The sequence below is a fragment of the Sminthopsis crassicaudata genome, chromosome 4 (assembly GCF_048593235.1).
Source record: "Sminthopsis crassicaudata isolate SCR6 chromosome 4, ASM4859323v1, whole genome shotgun sequence".
NCBI lineage: Eukaryota > Metazoa > Chordata > Mammalia > Dasyuromorphia > Dasyuridae > Sminthopsis > Sminthopsis crassicaudata.
The window spans coordinates 342,814,735-342,835,058 of NC_133620.1; the positions used below are offsets into that span (position 1 = coordinate 342,814,735).

Sequence of the window (20,324 nt, forward strand, 5' to 3'; positions counted from 1 at the left end):
GTCATCAGGAAAGACCTTTGTTTAGCTGGAAATAAAGGAATCTAGGAGATGTATTTAAAGAGGAAAGTAAAGTTGAAGTACTATGGGCCAGGGTAGTCAGGAAGGCTTCATGGAGAAAAAGTTTTACAATAAGATCTGATGTTTATATAGCACTTTAAGGTCTACAAAGGGTATACACACATATATATGTGTATATGTATATACACAGATACTCTCACTCAGATCCTATAACAACTCTTTGAGGTAAATGCTCTCACCCCATTTTACAGATGAGGAAACTGAAGCATTAAGGATTTAATTGGCTTGCCTAAAATCACATGGTGAGTCCCTGTGGGAGAATTTAAACTCTAGTCTTTGCTGACTCAAAGTCCAGCACTTTAGCCAATTCCTAGGTTTCGGTTAGCCTAAGGGAAAGGGGAACTGACTAGTCAAGTGAAACCTGTGAGGTGACTTAAATTTTAAGTCTTACCAAGATAGAAGAAGTGAGTCTCTCTCCCTCCAGGCTCCTATAATCTCTTGGGGGTTTGGGCAGCAGGAGCCCCCTATCTCAAAGGGGAATGTGGTATGGCTCAGTTATTGGTTCTTCCTGTTCTGGGGGGGGGGCAGCCACTTTGGAGCCACTCCCCAGACTAGGGGGTGAGGGGCAGACCTAGATTTTGGAGATGAAAGCACACTGTGAATGCTTTCTATGCAAATCAGCCCCAGTAGAGGAAGCCTGTTATCTGGAGCATCTAATGGGTGTTTTTTAGCCCACTGGGCCCAGGCATTAAGCTCCGGACACAACAAGGAGGCTTTACTAGTTTCTGGGTGTTAGCCCATGGCTGGCATGGGATCTAATGCCAGGCAAAGCTTCTAGGCCTGACATGACCTGTACCTGTGAGAACCATTGCCTTGGTCCTCTTCCAACTAACCTCCTACCTCCTGGGAAGCCCTCAGCAGGGATACTCTAAGGAGTCTAAGATAGCATTTTTCAAAGTGTGGTCCAAGGTTTCCCAGGGGTCTGGGCACCTCTGGCGGGTATCTGTAAATCTTCATAATAATACTAAGTAATTATAATACATATAATTATATAATATTATAAATATATAATATATGGTAATACTAAGACATTTCAATTTCTAATATGAAAAATATCAATAATGGGCAACTAGGTGATGTAGTGGATAGAGCATCAGGTCTAGAGTCAGGAAGACTCAACTTCCTGAATTCAAATATGGTCTCACATTACTAAATGTGTTATCCTGGGCAAACCACTTAACTCTATTTGTCTCAGTTTCCTTATCTGTAAAATGAGCTGGAGTAGAAAATGGCAAATATCTCCAGTATCTTTGCCCAGAAAAATCCAAGTGGGATCACAAAGAGTTGGACGTGATGAAATGACTGAACAACAATAAAAGGGGTTTGAGATCAGGACTTGTCTATGGGAGAGTCCCAGTTAATCTGGCTTAGATGCCTAGAAGTTTTGGAGCTAGCTAAAAGATGGCGGATTCTACAAGGTCCTTTTTGGTATCTTAGTTTTCAACTTGATGGATACTATGAAAGCTATGTGGACTTGGAGAGATAAAGAATAGATTAAAATATCTGAATCAACTTAAATGATTTCAAATTCTGAGACACCATGTGACCTACTCAACTTCCCCATCTGTAAAATGGAAATAATAACACCTTCCACATAGGATTATTGTGAGGACCAAATGAGACAACATGTAAAGAATTTTAATATTATTATTGTTTATAATAATAAATACCTACTATGTGCAAGACACTGGTCAATGCAAGGGATACGCAAATAGATGTGTTCATTTTCACAATGAACTTCTTTGTCATTTGTACACATATGAGTGAAATACAAAGTAGGATATAATAAGGAAGATGGAGAATAGGTGTACATTTCAGGAAAATTGAGGAGAGATTTCCTCCTTCAGCTAGAGGTGGAGGTTAGGAGTTAGGAGGCATCAGGAAGAACTCAAAGTTCATTGAGGAGATATCAGCTTAGTGGACCTATCCCTAAACCTAGAGATTTTTTTGGGTAAACTCTTTATCTCCAACCCCGATCTGGTTGAGACCCCTTTTTGTGTTAAGTAGTTTTCATGGGGTTGCCCCATTCTCTATGCACTCATAATCAAAGTAATTACATCATTCAGATTTCTAAATATTCTGGTAGAACCTCTGAGCAGTTGCAAAGGCTCCAAGCCCATCTCCAAAAATTCTTCCAAGAGTCAGGGTGGTTTTAGAGGCAGTTTTTTTGGCCCGTCCTTTCCCAACCACTGTATCCTCTAGACTTTGGGGCTCCTTTAAGAAGACAATTAACCAATTGGAAGCCCAGAGAAATTAAAAGACCAACTGTTGTCCACTTGAAGCAACATAATGTTTCAACTTCTCTCTCTGTAGCCCTTCCAAGCCCTGTTCCCATCTCTCTCCCAATACAGCAGAAAAAGGTTACTTTGGGGGGGCCTCTGGAGAAATTGTATTTAAGGGATGTGGGGAGAGAGTGAATAAAAAGAGAGAGTCAAGATAAATATGGGAAGGTGACACAAGATGAAAATTGGGGAAAATAGAGACTTGGGAAGGAGGCTGTCTTCTCTATTTGAGGGAGAGAGCTGTTCAGATTCAACCTGATGGGATATCTAAGAACCAAGGTTACTTCCAGCATAGGTGATAACCTGAATCCCTGGGGATTATGGAGTGGGAAAAGGGTCACTGCCTTGACTGGGGAAACCACATAGCCAGCTGAATTAGCAGGCTTGATTTCTTACATGAGGGAATAAATCACTGAGCAGGACTGAACAAGACAGACTGCAACTCAGATTTGGGTCCAATAATTTAGATCTTGAAGAACACATAAAATCTCTCATAACTAAGGGAAAAAAATTAACAAGTTCATGAACCTCTGAAAGTTAATTGTTTACCTAATAGCTTCTAACTTAATAATAATAGTTTACAAAATATATGCATTTTAGAATGCCTTTTCTTTTGAACAGGGATGCCTGCTATACAGAATTAAATGAAGCTTAATGGTCATAGGGAGAAACCAGCAAGTGAACTGATAAAAGATCTTTGATTTATCATAAAAATTGTAGGAAACCATTATAAGGGCTTATGCTTTTAGTAAATAATTCTGTTATTTGAGCTTATATATCCTATGTTCAGTCACTTTGTGTAATAGTATAATGTTTAGCAACAAATAGACATCAGTAATAAAAGCAATTCCCAAAGGGGGAAAAAAAAACAACCCAATGAGGTATTCGGTATAAACATGTATAGCTTCTTTTTACAGATGAGGAAATTGAGAATTGTGATTTAATTCATGGATTACAGTACCTTATAGTTGATCATTAAAAGTTAAATAGTTTGCAAATATATTTGAATGCATACGTTTTCATTTCCCTTATTTGATAATTACTCCCTGTGTGACTTAGGGCAGCTAGGTGATATACTAGAGTAGTAGATCTGAAGTCAAGAAGACTCATCTTCCTGAGTTCAAATCTGGCCACAAACACTTACTAGCTATGTTTCCCTGCCTAAGTCACTTAACCCTGTTTCAATTTCCTCATCTGTAAAATAAACTGGAGAAGGAAATGTCAAGTCACTCTAATATCTTTTCTAATAAAACCCCAAATGGAATCATGAAGAATCAGCTATGACTTTAAAATGACTGAACAACAACTCTGCCAAATCGACTAAGCTATCTTATACTTCACATCCCAGTAAATATAAAATGAGGAGTTTGGACTATATGAGGTCTCTTTCTGCTCCAAATCTATGAACTATGGGAAACTCAGTCAGTTTGTTTTTAAACTAACACTCAAATAAGACTATTGAGATGGGGGGCAGGAAAGGGGAAAATGTGACCTGGTTAGAAATAGGGCACAGATGGAAGGCTGGAGAACCAGTGAGGGTGGGTTTTGGGAGTAGGAGGGAAATTGTCTTCTCTGTTATATTTTCTTACTTCATCCAAGAATCGGGCACAAGATCAGTTGGATGGAATGTGTAACAAATCTAGAATGCCAGGGTCCAGGACCTTTACACTAATACTTAGTAATTGGTAATGGTGTTAAGCAAGTTGATTCTCTATAACAGCTTTTGCTTTAATCTCCCTCCCTAAGGGAAAGGTCTTCTGGGCAGCTTGGCAGAGCAGGGGCCAAGTATCTCCTGAGGCCTCTGTCCGGTTGGTTGCCTTTGTTGATCATTAAGGGCTACTAGACATCATTATTGCTAATAAAATTAACTCACTTTTTATTAGACTCTTACAGTCAGTCACAGGAGTTCCACTTAATTTAGTAAATGACAGATATTTGTGTAAGAACTTCTTTAAAACCTGGACATAGATTATCTTGCTGACAGCTTAAGATTTAGGATTTCCAAGCACAATTTGACTTACTTTTATTTTTGTGTTTTCTTTTTTAAAAATTATTTCATTGATGCTCTTTATTTTAACATCCCTATTGTATTCCTACCCCCCCCTTATCTATAACATTATGATATACCTCTCTTATAACAAAAAAAAAAATACATGTAAGCCTGGTTCTATACTTATCTACTATTTCTCTGCCAAGGGAAAAAAAAACAAACATTAATTAAGCATCTTCTATAGGCCAGGCACTGGGCCAAATGCTTTACAAATATCATCTCATTTGTTTCTCACAACAACCCTTCAGGGTCGGTACTATTATCCTCATTTTACAGATGAGTAAACTAAGGCAGATACTGATTACATAGCTATTGTCTGAAGCTAAATTTGAACTCAAGTCTTCTTCAGGTCTACTGTCCACTTAGCTACTTACAACACATGACCAATTCTATATCTATAGTTCACCACCTCTCTGCAAAAAGGAGTGAAATATATTTCATTTACAGTCTTCTGATGTTACACTAATTCACCAGCGGTTTTGATCTATGAGACATAAAGATACATATTAAATGCATAACCCATAGAAAATAATAGTTTGGTTAGACATAAGACAAATTCAAAATTTGGATAAGACACAAAGGTTGCTTTTCTTCTTTTTATTTATTTATTTGTTTTAACATTCATTTTTAAAAACAATTTTGAATTCCAAACTCTCTCCCTCTTTCATGCTTTCCCCCCACATTATGAAGGCCAGAAATATATCAATTATGTATGTGAAATCATGCAAAACATATTTCCATGTTATCTATGTTGCAAAAAAAAAAGCAAGAAAAATAAAGCAAGTGAAAAATTTGTTTCATTTTGGATTCAGACTGCATCAGTTCCTTCTCTGGAGGTGGAGAGCATTTTCCATCACAAGTCCTTTGAAATTATCTTACGTCATTGTATTGATCAGAATAGCTAAGTCATTCACAGTTGATCATTATACAATATTGCTGTTATCATATACAATATTTTCTTGGTAATATTCACTTCACTTTACATTTGTTCATACATCTCTTCTCAGGTTTTTCTGAAACTACTCTGCTTGTCATTTTTTATAGCACGATAGTATTCTGTCACATTCATATACCACAACTTGTTCAGCAATTCCCCAACTCATGAATATCCCCTCAATTTTCAATTCTTTGCCACCACAAAAAAGAGGTGTTATAAATATTTTTGTACATATAAATCTTTTCCCATTTTTTATGATTTCTTTGAGATGCCGACCTATTAATGGTATTGGTGGATCAAAGGGTATGCACAGTTTTATAGCCCTTTGGACCTAGTTTTAAATTGCTCTTCAAAAATGGTTGGATCAGTTCACAATTCCAACAGTGCATTAGAGACACAAAGGTTATTAAGCTAGCCATTGGGTGTGGGAATGGAAGGTAAGACTCATAAGGCTAATTTTTCAAGCTTTATATTTCTTTTCACAATTCTAGTGCTAGGTGTTAAATCAAAACACTACAGAATATTATTTTCTTCTGACAATACAGTTTTTCTTCCAACTTCTAAGCGTAGCAGGAAGGAAAAGGTTTGTTTGTTTGTTTTTTTCATTTACAGAAAAGAAGCTGGGTCCATAAAGAAAAGAAGATATGTCAATAATATATCCTCCCTTCTGGGTGTGACTTTCAGGGCTCAGAGTAGGGAAGGAGAGCTTATATGGAAGGGAATCACATGAACTCATGTCCTCTCACTGGATTTCCTCTGGAACTGTGCTCCTGGATTGCACAACTTCATGGTCTCTTCAGCTTCTCAGTTGCCTTAGAACCATCTGAGCCACACACAATTGCATAAGGGCCAAACTCTTAAAAAAGGTAAAGGCCCTTAGAGGTCATCTAAGTCCTACCCCTACTTGAATCACAAATTCTCTCTTCAAAGATGGTTATGTAGCCTATTCATACCCAGACTTTCTATGCTGGAAATTAATCTCCTCAGCAGTTAAGTTGAAGTAGGTACCAGTCAGTTGAGGTGAACCATGGCTTTTACTGGGGATCAGAGGAAGATCAAGCAAAAATCCTGAAACTCTGAAGGTTTTCTGCCAGGTTTCAGGGAAGAGTTTTGGTTTGGACAGCAGTGGACTGGAAATTTACCCATTAGCCCCCAGCTTAATTATTAGCCAGCTCCTTCCCTCCCCTCAGGTTGGGATTGCCGCCCAGGGCCACGGCTGGCTGGGATGGAGTCCGATAGGATCTGTCCCTGCTTGGTGGTTTTAGAGATTAGCTCCCCACTGAGTTGGCTGCACCTGGTAGATTCCATCCATGGGAGTTCTCTGAAGGTACCTGGATGGGGGTGGACTTGTCTTACACCTGCCTGTGGGGCTTTCTGCATTAGGTCCAGCAGAGAAGGTAGCCATTCAACAAGTCAGTTTTAGTAGAGGAAGGTCAGAACCAGCCTGGAGCTTGATTGTCCATTCCTTTGGATCTTTACCCCACTGTTAAGAAAGGTTATGGGAAGACGCTCAATATAGCTGAAAAGTAAGACTGTTTCATTGCTTTCCCGAAACTGTTCAAGGAAGGAGGAAATATATCTTGGCTTTGGGTCCCTAGTTTGGATGACTTGGCTTCAGGAACAGACCTTATTAATCTTATTATAGTTAATTTTATTAATTTCTTGATTCAATAAATGCCTGTACTGAGTATCTGTTATATACACAAGGTATTGTGAAATATGGAACAGCTAGGTTGTACTGAGCCTCAAATCAAGAAAACTCCTCTTTGTGAGTTCAAATCTCATCTCAGACACTTATTAGCTGTGAGAACCTGTACAAATCACTTCACCCTGTGTGCCTCAGTTTCCTCACTTATACAGTGAGCTAGAGAAGGAAATGACAGACTACTTTGATATCTTTGCCAAGAAAACACCAAAGTGGGGTCACAAAGAGTCAGACACAACCGATAATAATCACTGCAGAAGTTCAGAGAAGCAAGAGGTTGTCACTGTGGGGTCAGAAAGACCTTCAGGGAGGAGATGGGACTGGAAGCATTTATAAGGTTTAAATAGTTTGAGGAAAGAAGCAAAGAGAGGCCAGGCAGGGAGAAAATGTGTGAGGAAAGGAGCAAAACTGGGGATATGGAAGCTATGTTTATGGAACAGTAAAGACCTATCCAGATGGACTCTTATCAATTTATGAGGGAGTACTGGGAGATAATCCTAGTAAAGTATCTTGGAACCACACTATGGAGGGCTTCAGAAGCCATGCCAGGGGAATGGGACCAAGAGTCAGAAATACTCAATTCAAACTATGCCCCAAATACTTAACCATCTGTGAGATGTTTCCTCATCTGTAAAATGAAAGTAATAATACTAATACCCACTCCACCCCCTCCAAGGTTGTTGTGAGGATCAAATGAGATAAAATTTGTAAAGCACTTTGCAAACTTTAAAATGCTATATAAATGCTAATTATCATTGTTATTAATAATATTATTGAAAGTCTAGCAAAGCACTGCCGTAGAAAACTAGGCGCAGCACAGAGAATTTCATGAGCCCAGGTCCGAGTTCCTTCTTTAATTTAATTTCATGAGCCTAGGTCCGAGTTCCTTCTTTAATTTAATTTCATGAGCCTAGGTCCGAGTTCCTTCCTTCCAAGTTGTCTTTTAGCTCCAGGCCATAGGGCCTGGACAGAGGTCCCATAGCACCCCTATGGTTTCCTATGAAACCAGCAATAAAAACTCTCAGAATGCTCCTTGAGGGAAGGAGGGGAATTCCCTGGGTGGACCTACTTCCATCTCCCACTTGTGTAGCTGGCTAAACTCCTCTCTCTGTCCATCAGCCTCATTTAAAAGATTAATGCCTTTTCAGAGAACCCTTGATTTTTTTTAAATACAGTAAAGTTTTGCAAAAGGATCCATGTAATGAAAGCCTCAGGTATCAAGGATAAAATCCCTGTAAAAGCAAAAGGAGGAAGAACTGAGCTGCCTGTCTGCACATACAATCTCATCCTAGGTCCTGTTCTTGTAGCCTTGCTTTCAATATCCTGAGGACTCATTTTCTAGTGTGGTAGCCCCAGGAACGGGAAGAGATAATGACAGTTTACAAGGGTATAGGTTTGGCTCACCTTCTAGGCATTTCCTTAGCCAGTCTAGACCTTTCCCCCATTGCTATAGGATCTATTGCCCAATTTATTTTATACTTTTCCAATATTTTGTATCAGAAGAAAGGAACAAACTGAAACTCTTAAGTTTATCAATTCAGTTATCACTGTATGATCAGCATTGTGATAGGCATTGTGGAAAGAAGTGAGAGGAAGAAGATTAGAAGATAGATACCAGTAATCAAAGATCCTAGCTGGGGAACACAAGCAATGATGATGCAATTAAAAGTCTTATAACTTACCTTATCACTGGTCTCCAACAAATAGTCTCCTTTTCCCCTAAGCACGTTATGTTCATTTTTACTATTCCCACTTATGTTTGATTGTCCACTTGTTATTCCATTTATACTTACACTCTGGTATGCTGCAAAAATCTTGGATTCGGTGGACTTGAAACACAAATTATTAGTTCTAGAAGGGCCTTTAGAGATAATCTGGAAAAGAAAACTGAAGTCCAGAAAAGAGGAAATGATGCAGCTAATTATTGACAGAGCCATAATTGGAACCTAGGTCAGTGGATTCCTATTCCAGAATTTTTTCCACTATCTCGCACAACTTCATAACTTTAAGACTAATCATAGTTTCTCTGGACCTCAGTTCCAATCTGATCTCAATGAGGATCAGTTTCAGTTAGTGTTCTGGTTCCATCTCTACAGTCAAGATGTGTCCTTACACAAATCATCATCACTTCCTAAACCTTAGTCTTCTCATTTATACAATGGGGAGACGCTGTGAAAGGCTCAAAATGAATGCGACCATTTACGGGAAAGGAACTAGACAACAATTGCTCTATATTGAAAAAGGCCTCAAGAGACTAGACTACAAAGGACTAGTACTTTCAGAAGCAATAGAACATTGGTTCTGAGACTTACTCTTTGGGAAGTCCATTCCATCTCATCCATGATAATATTTTAGGAGGCTGAACTTGTGCTTTCATCAGTAGGAAACTCAGCATGGAATCTCTTCCAAGGTATAATGTCAACTCATCTGCAAATTATAGACTTAGCAGATTGTCTCAGGTACAAAGGGTTAATAGTCATTAAGCTCATAGGTGCCAAAAGAAGGAATTTGACTCCAAGACTAATTCTCTGTATTCATAATACTGACACTCCACATTTATATAATTTTTAGGCCTAAATATTATTACTCTCCCCACTGTAAGCCTAAGTATTATTAGTATTTTATTAGTTAGTCAATTAATTAGAAATTTATCAATTAACTAATTAATTAATATTGGGTGTTATTAGTAATTCTAAGTATTGTTAGTCCACTCTACCTATACATATACACATTTTTCATAGAGAAAATTTATGCTTCAGCAAGATATAATGACTTATCTAAGTCTCTGCAGCTTAAAAGTGGCAAGATAGGGAATCAAACTCATGCACCAAGGCTCTTTCCACAAGGCCACCAGACTGGTGTCATTCCACTAGTTCCCTTTTCCCCTTGAGAGTTAACCAGACTTTTTGCTCAGTGTCCCTGGACTGGTTCCACTCTACTCATTTCCTTCTCCTCTTAAGACTTAATCAACCTTTTTTTCTTCCCTGGCTCCCACTAGCCTGACAGGAAGAGAAGCTCTAACTCCTTTCCCTGGACTGGGTTCAGCTACAGCTCCCCTGCAAAGCAGAGCCCACCTGAAACAGTGTGACCTGTTAAAACTTTCCCGCAAGCAAAAGCAATTATGTCGGCGAGAGCCAGGCCTAGCTGAGACCCTGTATGATGCTGTGCACCTGGGTGTCCTTGAGTGCCAGGCCCAATTCCGCCATGAGCGCTGGAACTGTAGTCTGGAGGGGAGAACAGCGCTCCTAAAAAGAGGTATGTGCTTCCTTCCGCTTATCAACAGCCTTGTATCTAGTCATAGTGTAAGTGCTAAAGATCTACATGAAGTCTGTAAAAACATGATCCCTACCCTCAAGGAGGTCATATTCTAATGGGAAAAGGCCTTGCAAATAACTATGCAATATAACACATAAATGTATCTATATAACAAAATATTATATAATACAATAATTATTTTATTATACAACATTATGCATTGTAATATAGTAATTATTATGTTACTTTAAGGCTGCTTATCATTGAGCCCTTTCTGGGCTTCTGTTCCTTCTCTGAAAAATGAGTGTTTTGCGAGGATAATAACATTTGGATTTAAAACATATAATTATGGTGTTTAATGTCATATATATGTTGTATTAAATAGTTATTTGCAGCTATATAAACATGTGATATACCTCTATTATATGTATACATGCATATATATTGTACACATATATACATGCTTGTGTACATTTGACTTTAGACAAATCCTTTCTCTTCTCTTCAGTTTTCTACTCTGTAACATTAAGGGGTTGGACCAGATTGTTTCTAAAGACCCTTATAACTCTGATATGCTATGATTTCAGTCCAGCAAATCTCAGTTCAATAATTTTTTCAGGATACCAAAGTATCAATTAAGTGGAATAATAACAATAATACAAATGCAAATAATCACAATTAAGTAGGATAATAACAATAATAAAAATACAAATAACAATAATAGCAATTAAGTGGAATAATGGTAAGAATGAGAATGGTGGGCATAGAGGACAAAGGAAACCGACTTCATATGTATATGTAAATATATCTGTAGATATATGTATGTATTTACATAATACAATAAATAAAATATACATGCACATGTAAAACAAATGTATATAACACCTGTAATAACTATTTATACATAAAAATATACATAGTCACATTTATTTGATAGATATTTATTAAGTGCTCCAGGAACTATGCTAAGCACTATACAAAAAGAGGCAAAAGATAATCCCTGCCCCATAGGAGTTCACATTTAATAGCTGAGACAACATGTATACAAATCTATATAAAGCAAATTATATATAATATGAACAGTAAATCATTTAAAAAGGGAAAATCACTAGAACTAAGAGGGATTATAGAAGGCTTCCTATAGAATGTAGAATATAACACATATTTTATAAATAGAAAATAATCTCAGAGTGACCCCTTATCAGTTCCCTTTTTTCTCCCTAAATTTATTAATTATTTTTTAATTTTAAAAAATTCTGAGCCTAAATACCAATAAAACAAGCATTTCTACACATACAGCAGAATACAAAAAGACGATTGCATATGAAACCATGAATCCTCATCACTTAGTATTTTAAAAGTATGTGATAAAGTCCATGTTAATTTCAAAACTGCCCTATTAGTCTATGCTTCCGTCTGAATTTTCTATTCCTCTCTGCATTTAAAAATTTTCAGTAGTCTTCTTTTTTTTATATCACTATTGCTAATTTCTCACTCCAATTAAAAAGCAAAGAAAAATACTAATCATTTGTAAGTATAGTCAAGTAAGACAAATACACATAGTGATCAATTTAAAAAAAGTGTTTCCCTCTGCACCTTAAATCTGTTACCTCTCAGAGAGAAAATTCATGGATTATTCACTATGGGTGCTCTGGAGACATGGTTGTATATTGCTTTGATCAGAGATCTTAAGTCTTTCAAAGATATTTTTAATTACATTGTTGTTATTGTATATTTTATTCTCCTCGTTCTACTCACAACTTTCTGTATCAGTTTGTTACCCAAGATTCTCTAAAATTTTCTTTTTATCATTTCTTATAAGAGAACAATAGACTCCCTATCTTCCTTGCTTGTTTCTTTGTGTGCAACATATTTTTATACCAAAAGGGTATGTGAATGTTGATGTGGGTATATGTGTATCCCTTCATGTGAGAGTATATGTTTGTGTACGATTCTTCTTTAGTTCAGAGATGATGATATTCATCTTATGCCAGTTTCTCTACTTCTCCCTCTATGTATGTACATTTTCTTCTCTTATATTCTATTTGCTATTATGAGAAATGGTAAATTCCAACTTTAATTTCTTCCTTTTTATAATAGCATATTCTTTTTTCACTCCCACTCTCCTTTACCGTTCCTCTCTTAAAATCTTCAGAACAGAACCAATCCCTGCCCCAGTTCTTCTGTTTTTCTTATATAACTCCCTGAATACCCTTTAAAATACTAGAGTTCTACTGGGAAGTGAATGTAAATTGTTAGCACTACTGTCTATCTACCCAGGTTATTTATACCTTCAGAATCTAATACTTAATGTGCAACAAGAAAATGGTATTTACACACATATATTGTATCTAGGTTATATTGTAACACATGTAAAATTATGGGATTGCCTGTCATCAAGGGGAGGGAGTAGAGGGAGGGAGGGGATAATTTGGAAAAATGAATACAAGGGATAATGTTATAAAAAAATTTACTCATGCATATATACTGTCAAAAAATTTATAAATAAAATTTTAAAAAATAAAATAAAATAAAATACTAGAGTTCTAAAGAGACACTTGTTTCTTCTCCCTCATTAGCAGCACTACATCATTATATATAACTCCAGTTACTTTCAAACTTGCTCACATACAGTTATTGACTTTTTGTGTTTTCATTAGTTTTCTTTTCCATCAAAGGTCCATTTTTTCTCCTGTAGGATGACTTGAGGTTATCTGTCCAGTAGGACCATATCTAGATCATTGTGTTCAGTTCTAGAGGCCACAATTTAATAAAGACACTGATAAGTTGGAAGGCAACCAAGATAGGGAAGAATCTTAAGTCCTTATATGAAGATCAGTGAAAGGAACTTGGAATATATTCCTTGAAGAGGAAAAGATGAGGGGGATATGAGATTAGTCTTGATATATTTGAAGAGCTATCATACAGTCACCAGTCAGATTGCACATGGAAGAGTTGGTGACTTCAAATCTCAAGAACATCAGAGTCAAAGTAGAAGACAGACAGCTTTGGGAGGAACCTCCAATGGCAATCTGGGCCAGTAGTAACCCTGTTCATAGAGGATAGATGCTGTTATTCCATCTCCCCATGGTTTAAGTTCAAAGATAGAATTTGCACATTTGCTCTATGTCATATCTTAGGAAACAAGGAGATGGGTGAAAAGGAAACATTTTCAGTGTTCTGGTTGGGGTCTTACATATCCCCATAGTTGCTATCTTGCTGTTTGGCTATGGACAAGTCTCTTCTACTCTGGGTCACTGTAAAATGAGACTGTCACCAGTTCCTGTAATACTTTTTTTCTTCAACTTCTCTTCCTGACTTCCCTGGCATCCTATAAATCCCAGCTAAAATCCCACTTTTAAAAATTGTGTCTTATTTTTCCAACTATATGTAAAAATAGTTTTCAACATTCATTTCTGGAAATGTTATGTTTCAAATTTTTCTATCCCTGTCCCTTACCTCTCTCTTCCCCAAGATAGCAAGCAATCTAATATAAATTAAATATGTGCAATTCTTTTAAACATATTTCCAAATTGGTTATGTTCAAGAAAAATCAAATCAAGAGAGATCATGAGAAAGAAAAAACAAGCAAACAAACAACAGAAAATACTATACTTTGCTCCACTTTCATAGTTCTCTCTGCAGATGTGAATGGCACTTTCTGTTCCAACTCTACTGGAATTACCTTGAATCACTACACAAAATTTTATCTTCTACAAGAAACCTTTTCTAATCCCTCTTAATTCTTACTTCTCCTTCCTTCTATTAATTATTTCCTATTTAATCCATATGTCACTTGTTCATGCATTTTTGTCTTATTTCTTATCCATTAGAGATTAGAGATTGTATTTTGCCTCTTTTTGTATTCCCAGTGCTTACCACAATCTGATATGTGATAAATATTTAATAAATGCTTATTGATTGATTGTTTAGTTGTTCCAGATCTCTACAATTCACAACTACTTTGATAGTCTGTACCTTTCCTTTCTGCTGTCATTCAGGGCCCCAGGAGGCCCTGTTAGAACCTCAATTTTTCTTTTTCTCTCCCTCTTTCTCTTCCCTTTCCGGTGTAGGTTTCAAGGAGACCGCCTTCCTCTACGCAGTGTCCTCAGCAGCCCTCACCCATGCTTTGGCCCGGGCCTGCAGTGCAGGCCGAATGGAACGCTGCACCTGTGATGACTCCCCTGACCTGGAGAACCGCCAAGCCTGGCAGTGGGGGGTGTGTGGGGACAACCTCAAATATAGCACTAAATTCCTCAGCAACTTCCTGGGGCCCAAGAAGGGAAGCAAGGACCTTCGTGCCCGGATGGATGCTCACAATACCAACCTGGGCATCAAGGTGGGCACCCCGGGCAGCCTCCATCTCTCTTGGAGCATGGGATCAAGCAGCTGGGTGTCAGGGCTCTTTCCCACCGGGCTGTCTCAGGAAAAAGCCTGAGTACTCGCTTAGGAACCAGCAGTGAACTAAAGTGCTTCAGGACATCATAGCAACTAAGTAGTAGGCAGAGGGTGGAAGGCAGCTTTGGAATTGTCTGGATGGTGTGTGTTCCTGCACCTCACCACGACCTCCCCCCCTCCCACTCAATACACAACTTTCAGTATAAGTTGTATGATGGAACAGACCCCGAGTTTGGAGACAGAACAGGTTTTGAATTATGACTTTACTACGAAGTGATGTTGAATATGTCACTTTCCTTTTCTGGACCTCAACTTTTTCCTTTGTTAGATTTAAAAAAAAAATGGTTAAAAAAAGCACTCAAGGGCAGCTAGGTAGTATAGTAAATAGAGTATCAAGCATGGAATTAGGAGCTCAAATTTGGCCTCAGAGTTAACTAGCTGTGTGATCCAGGCAAGTCATTTAACCCCTTTTGCCTCAGTTTTCTCATCTGTAAAATGAACTGAAGAGAAGAATTTAAAAAACAAAAATAAAAACAAAACAAACAAAAAAAAAACCCCAACAACAACATACTAGTAACTTTGCAAAAAAAAAAAATCCATAAAAAACCCAATTAATCCTGTTTGCCTCAGTCTCCTCATCTATAAAGAAAGAAATTAAGAAAAAAACACTCCAGTAACTTTGTCAAAAAAATAAACCCTCAATTAATCCTTTTTGCCCCAGTTTCCTCATCTGTAAAATGAATTGGAGAAGGAAATGGCAAAGCACCCCAATCTCTTTGCTGAGAAAACCCTAAATGGAACCACAAAGAGTCAGGCATAACTGAACAACAAGAACAAAAGCACTTCAGATTTGCGAAGTTATTTACATATATTATCACAACCATTCTGGCAGCTAGGTACATTTTCCCCATTTTACAGATGAAGAAGCTGAGTCAGTGACTTACCAAGCCAGATGACCGCTACAATCCATTGCAACTCTAATGCTATTGGATGCTTAACTACCTATAAGACCTTGAAGAAATTAATTTACTGTTCTCAAAGGTTATCTATTAAATGAAGATTAAGCCAGATGACTTCTACAATCCGTTGCAACTCTAAAGCTATAATTCTATGAATGAAAAAAGGTTCTGTCCTCAAAGACCTTACAGACCCCTGAGTGGGGTATAATGTGAACATATAGGGTAAGTTGAGGAAGGAGATCCCAAAGATCAGTGAAGGCTTCCTGTAGGAGGAGGCTCCTAAGCTGAGCCTTGAAAAAAGTTTCTCCTTTCTCTTTTCCTTCCCTGGTAATATGTGGTAATATGTCCCCTTCAGGGAATGTTAGGGGGATATAAAGGGTGTTTTTGGTTGGCTCTGATGGTGGGAGAAGGAAGCCCTCTCAGACCTGGCCCAAACCAACAGGAACTCTTCTCTCTCCCTTCCCATCCAGGCTGTGAGGAATGGTCTTAAGACTACATGCAAATGTCACGGTGTCTCGGGCTCCTGTGCTGTGCGGACCTGCTGGAAGCAGCTCTCTCCGTTTCGGGAGACGGGTCAGTTGCTAAAGCTGCGCTACGACTCTGCCGTCAAGGTCTCCAGCACCAGCAATGAAGCCTTGGGGCGCCTGGAGCTGTGGGCCCCTCCGAGGCCCGGGCGCCCAGCGAAGGGCATGGCCCCGAGGCCCGGCGATCTGGTATACATCGATGACTCCCCTAGCTTCTGCCGGCCCAGCAAGTACTCTCCGGGCACAGCCGGGCGGGCCTGTTCCCGGGAGGCCAGCTGTGACAGCCTGTGCTGCGGTCGGGGCTATAACACCCAGAGCCGGCTCGTGGCCTTCTCCTGCCATTGCCACGTGCAGTGGTGCTGCTATGTGGAGTGCCAGCAGTGTGTGCAGGAGGAGCTGGCCTACACCTGCAAGCAGTAGGTCAGGGCTCCCCATCCCGAGCATGTCGGGCGGATTGGAGACATCTGCCTCTTCAATGTTCCTCCTGGCCCAGCTTTTGCCCACAACCGCACTGTTAAGGGTGGGCACCTGGATGTATGCTTGCTCGCTCTGACACCTTCGTTCTGCTTTCTACCTTGGCCGTAACCATTAACTCCTCCTTCACCTTCCTGCCCAAAATTTGTCAAGGAAAAATGAGGAGACACGGGACCTCGAGTCTGCTGTGTGTGAGTGTCCGTGATGTGCCAAAGTATCCCATGAGGTTGGAGGACTAGAGAAAAGGGGAATATAAGACAGGGGTGACCAGGAGGATGTCGAGGATACTTTCTCCTCTTCAGTCTAGGATGAATGAGGTTTGGGAGCTTGAGCAGTCAGGAGGAATCCTCAAAGGGCTGAACTGAGAGAAATGAGTAAAATGCACAGAGGGGAGAGTTTAGCTATATTAAATACAAGATGCGAAGATAGGTCTTCGTGGACCACAAACACTGGGAATTCACAGAAGCTGACAGTCAGTTGTAAATACCTGGGCCCTGGGTTCCTTCTAGGAAAAGAAACTCCATATAAAGAAAAAATTTCCTAACACTTAGAACTGTCCATAAGTGGCTGCCTTAGAAAGTGAGTGCCTGTCAGGGCAAGGTAAATGACTACTTGCCAGTGATATTGTAGAAAATAAATGTTCCTATTCAAGATTACATGACCCCTAAAGTTCAGTCCAGCTATGAGAAAATGTCATTGTGATATTTTCAGTCAGGAAATTTAGGCCAGTAAAGTCAGGAATTTTTAATTCTATACTGAGAAAGGAAAGCAATCCAGTTGCTAATAGGAGGGAAAAGAGCTTGGCTAGGGTGAGTCAATACCTTTTTCAAATATTACTAGCTGGGTTTGCAGTGATGTTACACTGCTGGTACATAGTGCCCTTGCCTAGGATCTGGTTTGATCTTTTATAAAATACCTAAATGGTAGTAAGGAGAGAGACCTGGATAATAGGAGTTGCCTTGAACAATTTTCAAACTGAAAATCACCTGCACAAGGAAATTCTAATTTTTTTTTAAAAAGTCGATTCCTATATACTTCCTCTGATCTACAGCCCCATTTCCCCAGTGCCTACCTTTCTAGTGGCTATCATTAATGGTAGCACTTTGGGGTCTGTAATGAGAAAGTATGGGTAGTTATTTTTTGTGATATATCGTTTTCAGAAGTTATAGATTTAGATCTGGAGCTGACCTGAAATGTCCTCTAGCGCAACTTCTTCATTTTAAAGATGAAAAAACTGAGTCCCAGAGAAAAGTAAGTGATTTGCTCTTACTCACAAAATGGCAAAACTAAGATTTGAAATCCAGTTCCTCTAGACACCAAATCTAGAACTTTTCCTTCTCTGCCATGTATTGAAAGATGAATACTAGCTTTCCCAAGTTTTCCCAATGAAGGTGAAATCCTGTGGGCTGTCTATAGGGAAGTAGATTGACATGAACAGATCCTTGTACTTAGATATTGTTTTCTCATGAGTTCCCAGAGAGGAAGGGAAAGCGAACACTGGGGACTTGCCTTGGAGAAGACTAGCTTCCAGCCCATAGCTAAAGCAAGCAAAAGTGGTAAGCCCTCTCCTGAAAGATTAAATTAATATGGAGTCTGGGCTGCTTCAATTGAGGCAAATGTGGCCAGTATAGTAATAATACTGGCCCAAGTCTCAAATGCAAATGTTAATTGTATATTATATGTGAAGGACATAAGGAACTCATATTAAGTGGGAGTAGCCATGGGTGTGATGGAACAAAGGTGACTGCATGTGCAGTTATGTGGTGTGGGGATATTGTATGTGTGTGTATGCATGCACATGTGCATGTATGTATGCATACACAGTCACCAAATCAATTAGTCAATGAACATTTATTACAGCACTCACTGTCAAGCACTATGTTAAGTGCTGGAGATACAAAAAGAGCAAAAGACAGTCCCTGACCTCAAATAGCTTACATTCTAATGGTTTCACAGCTAATTCATAAGTTCTACTTTTTGTTCTCAAGCTTTTTTACCTGATCAGATATACACGACAAGTTTGACAAGCTGATGCCAGTTGCAAATATTCTTCACTTGCTAATGGCCACAGTCAAGACAAAAGCTCTTATTTAGATTGAGTGGTGTGGGAGAGGAAGTTATAGAGAGGGAAGGGTCTCAGTTTTAGAATTGAGGACCTGGTCTCAATCCATGCTCAACTTCTTGTTACCTGTGTGAGAGTATTCTAATCACTCCCCCTCTCTGGGCTCATTTTACTCATATGTCATATAAATGAAGGTCTATTCAAGTTCTGAAGTCTATGAATTACCTTTGATAATAGAAGTGTAGGCAGAAATACAGTTCTTGGTTTCCTCATTTCCATCATATCTTGGATGTTAGTCATGGAATAACAACTGAGAGACAGACATCATACACACATCCATCTTATACTACTAAAATTAAGAGTCGCCCATAAGCAAAGGAAAACTATTCATCCAGAATTAGGGTCTTGAAATGCTTGTATGGCTGAGTGAATGCTCACTTCTACCAAACAAGCTATAGGAAAGTGGCCTTTCCCCTGGGAAGTACCTGGCTCTCTGAAAGACTTCTTATTCTTCTCTTTCCTGTTTTTCACCCTCCCCACGTAGCCATGGGTGAAACCAGAAAATTAATATAATACTCAAGGACATCTTCCTGGTGACCTACTCTGGACAACTCAGGAGCTAAAGACTTCCCCTTTTGTGACAGTAATACATGGACTTGAATGGTGATTGTGTCTTTAGGAATATAGAATCAAATAATAAGCAGAACTAGCTTTGAAGGCAGTCAGAAACTACTCAATAAGATCTTCAAATATATGGATGGACACTATTGCTGGGAATCAACCAACCAAGCAATAACATAAGTTGAGAGGAAGAGGGACTGAAGGAGAGATTTTTATGCTTTTCCTCCATCAGGGGAAAAATCTACACAAACTCAATATGTACCTCTTACCCTCCTCCACTGTTGTCAAGTTTCCAGATCCAGGCTCTCTCTTGCTCCATCTAACCCAGCAAAAGTCCTCATCAGCCTTTCACCTGAAGTTTATGACTTGGACTCACCAAGTAGGGAGGATGTTGAGATGCCTGATGATCATATCTCCTACCCACTCTCATCTCACTCCTTCTGAGTCACTACTATGATGATGGATGATACCATCCAAGGGAAATTGATGGGAAAGGAGGAACAACCCTGGAGGCCCAGTGACAAGACAGGATGGCATTCAAGTTGACTTGTAAGCAATGAGCAAGTGATGGCCGAGGGACAACCACCAAAATACACATGAAACAGTTATTGGTGACACTTTCTTCCCACTTGTTAACATCTTTGCCTGCATTTTTTTCTGACTCAGACCTGATACACTGGAGCCCTCCCAACTAAAAGGATTGCTTTTCCTATTCTGGCGCTTTAAGAGAAAGTCAGACAGGGTATTTTTTTTCTACCTCACTTGTACAGCTTTTAGGGCAAAAGAGAATAATTTATATAGACAAGAAATATAAGAAAATATTTATATTATTTATATCTTTTCTATATTTCATAGGTGGAAATGTTGAGGGGTATGTATGCATGTGTACATGCCTTAAGAGAACTTCCCTGTTTCTTGTTACTAAACAAGAATGTTATTGTTACTAAATTTTACATCACACATCCTTGTAAAACAAATG

General features: G+C 38.8%; 1 protein-coding gene across 1 annotated transcript in view; it reads left to right on the forward strand.

Annotated features, from left to right (window-relative positions):
- Positions 1-20,324, forward strand: part of WNT9B (Wnt family member 9B) — a 37,928-nt gene that overhangs the window by 16,035 nt on the left and 1,569 nt on the right. Inside the window, exons 2-4 of the mRNA XM_074261001.1 lie at positions 10,051-10,307; positions 14,381-14,646; positions 16,135-20,324. The exon at positions 16,135-20,324 is cut by the window's right edge and continues 1,569 nt beyond it. Coding sequence (XP_074117102.1) covers positions 10,051-10,307; positions 14,381-14,646; positions 16,135-16,608 — 997 coding nt within the window. The 3' untranslated portion in view covers positions 16,609-20,324. The remainder of the gene's footprint in view (positions 1-10,050; positions 10,308-14,380; positions 14,647-16,134) is intronic.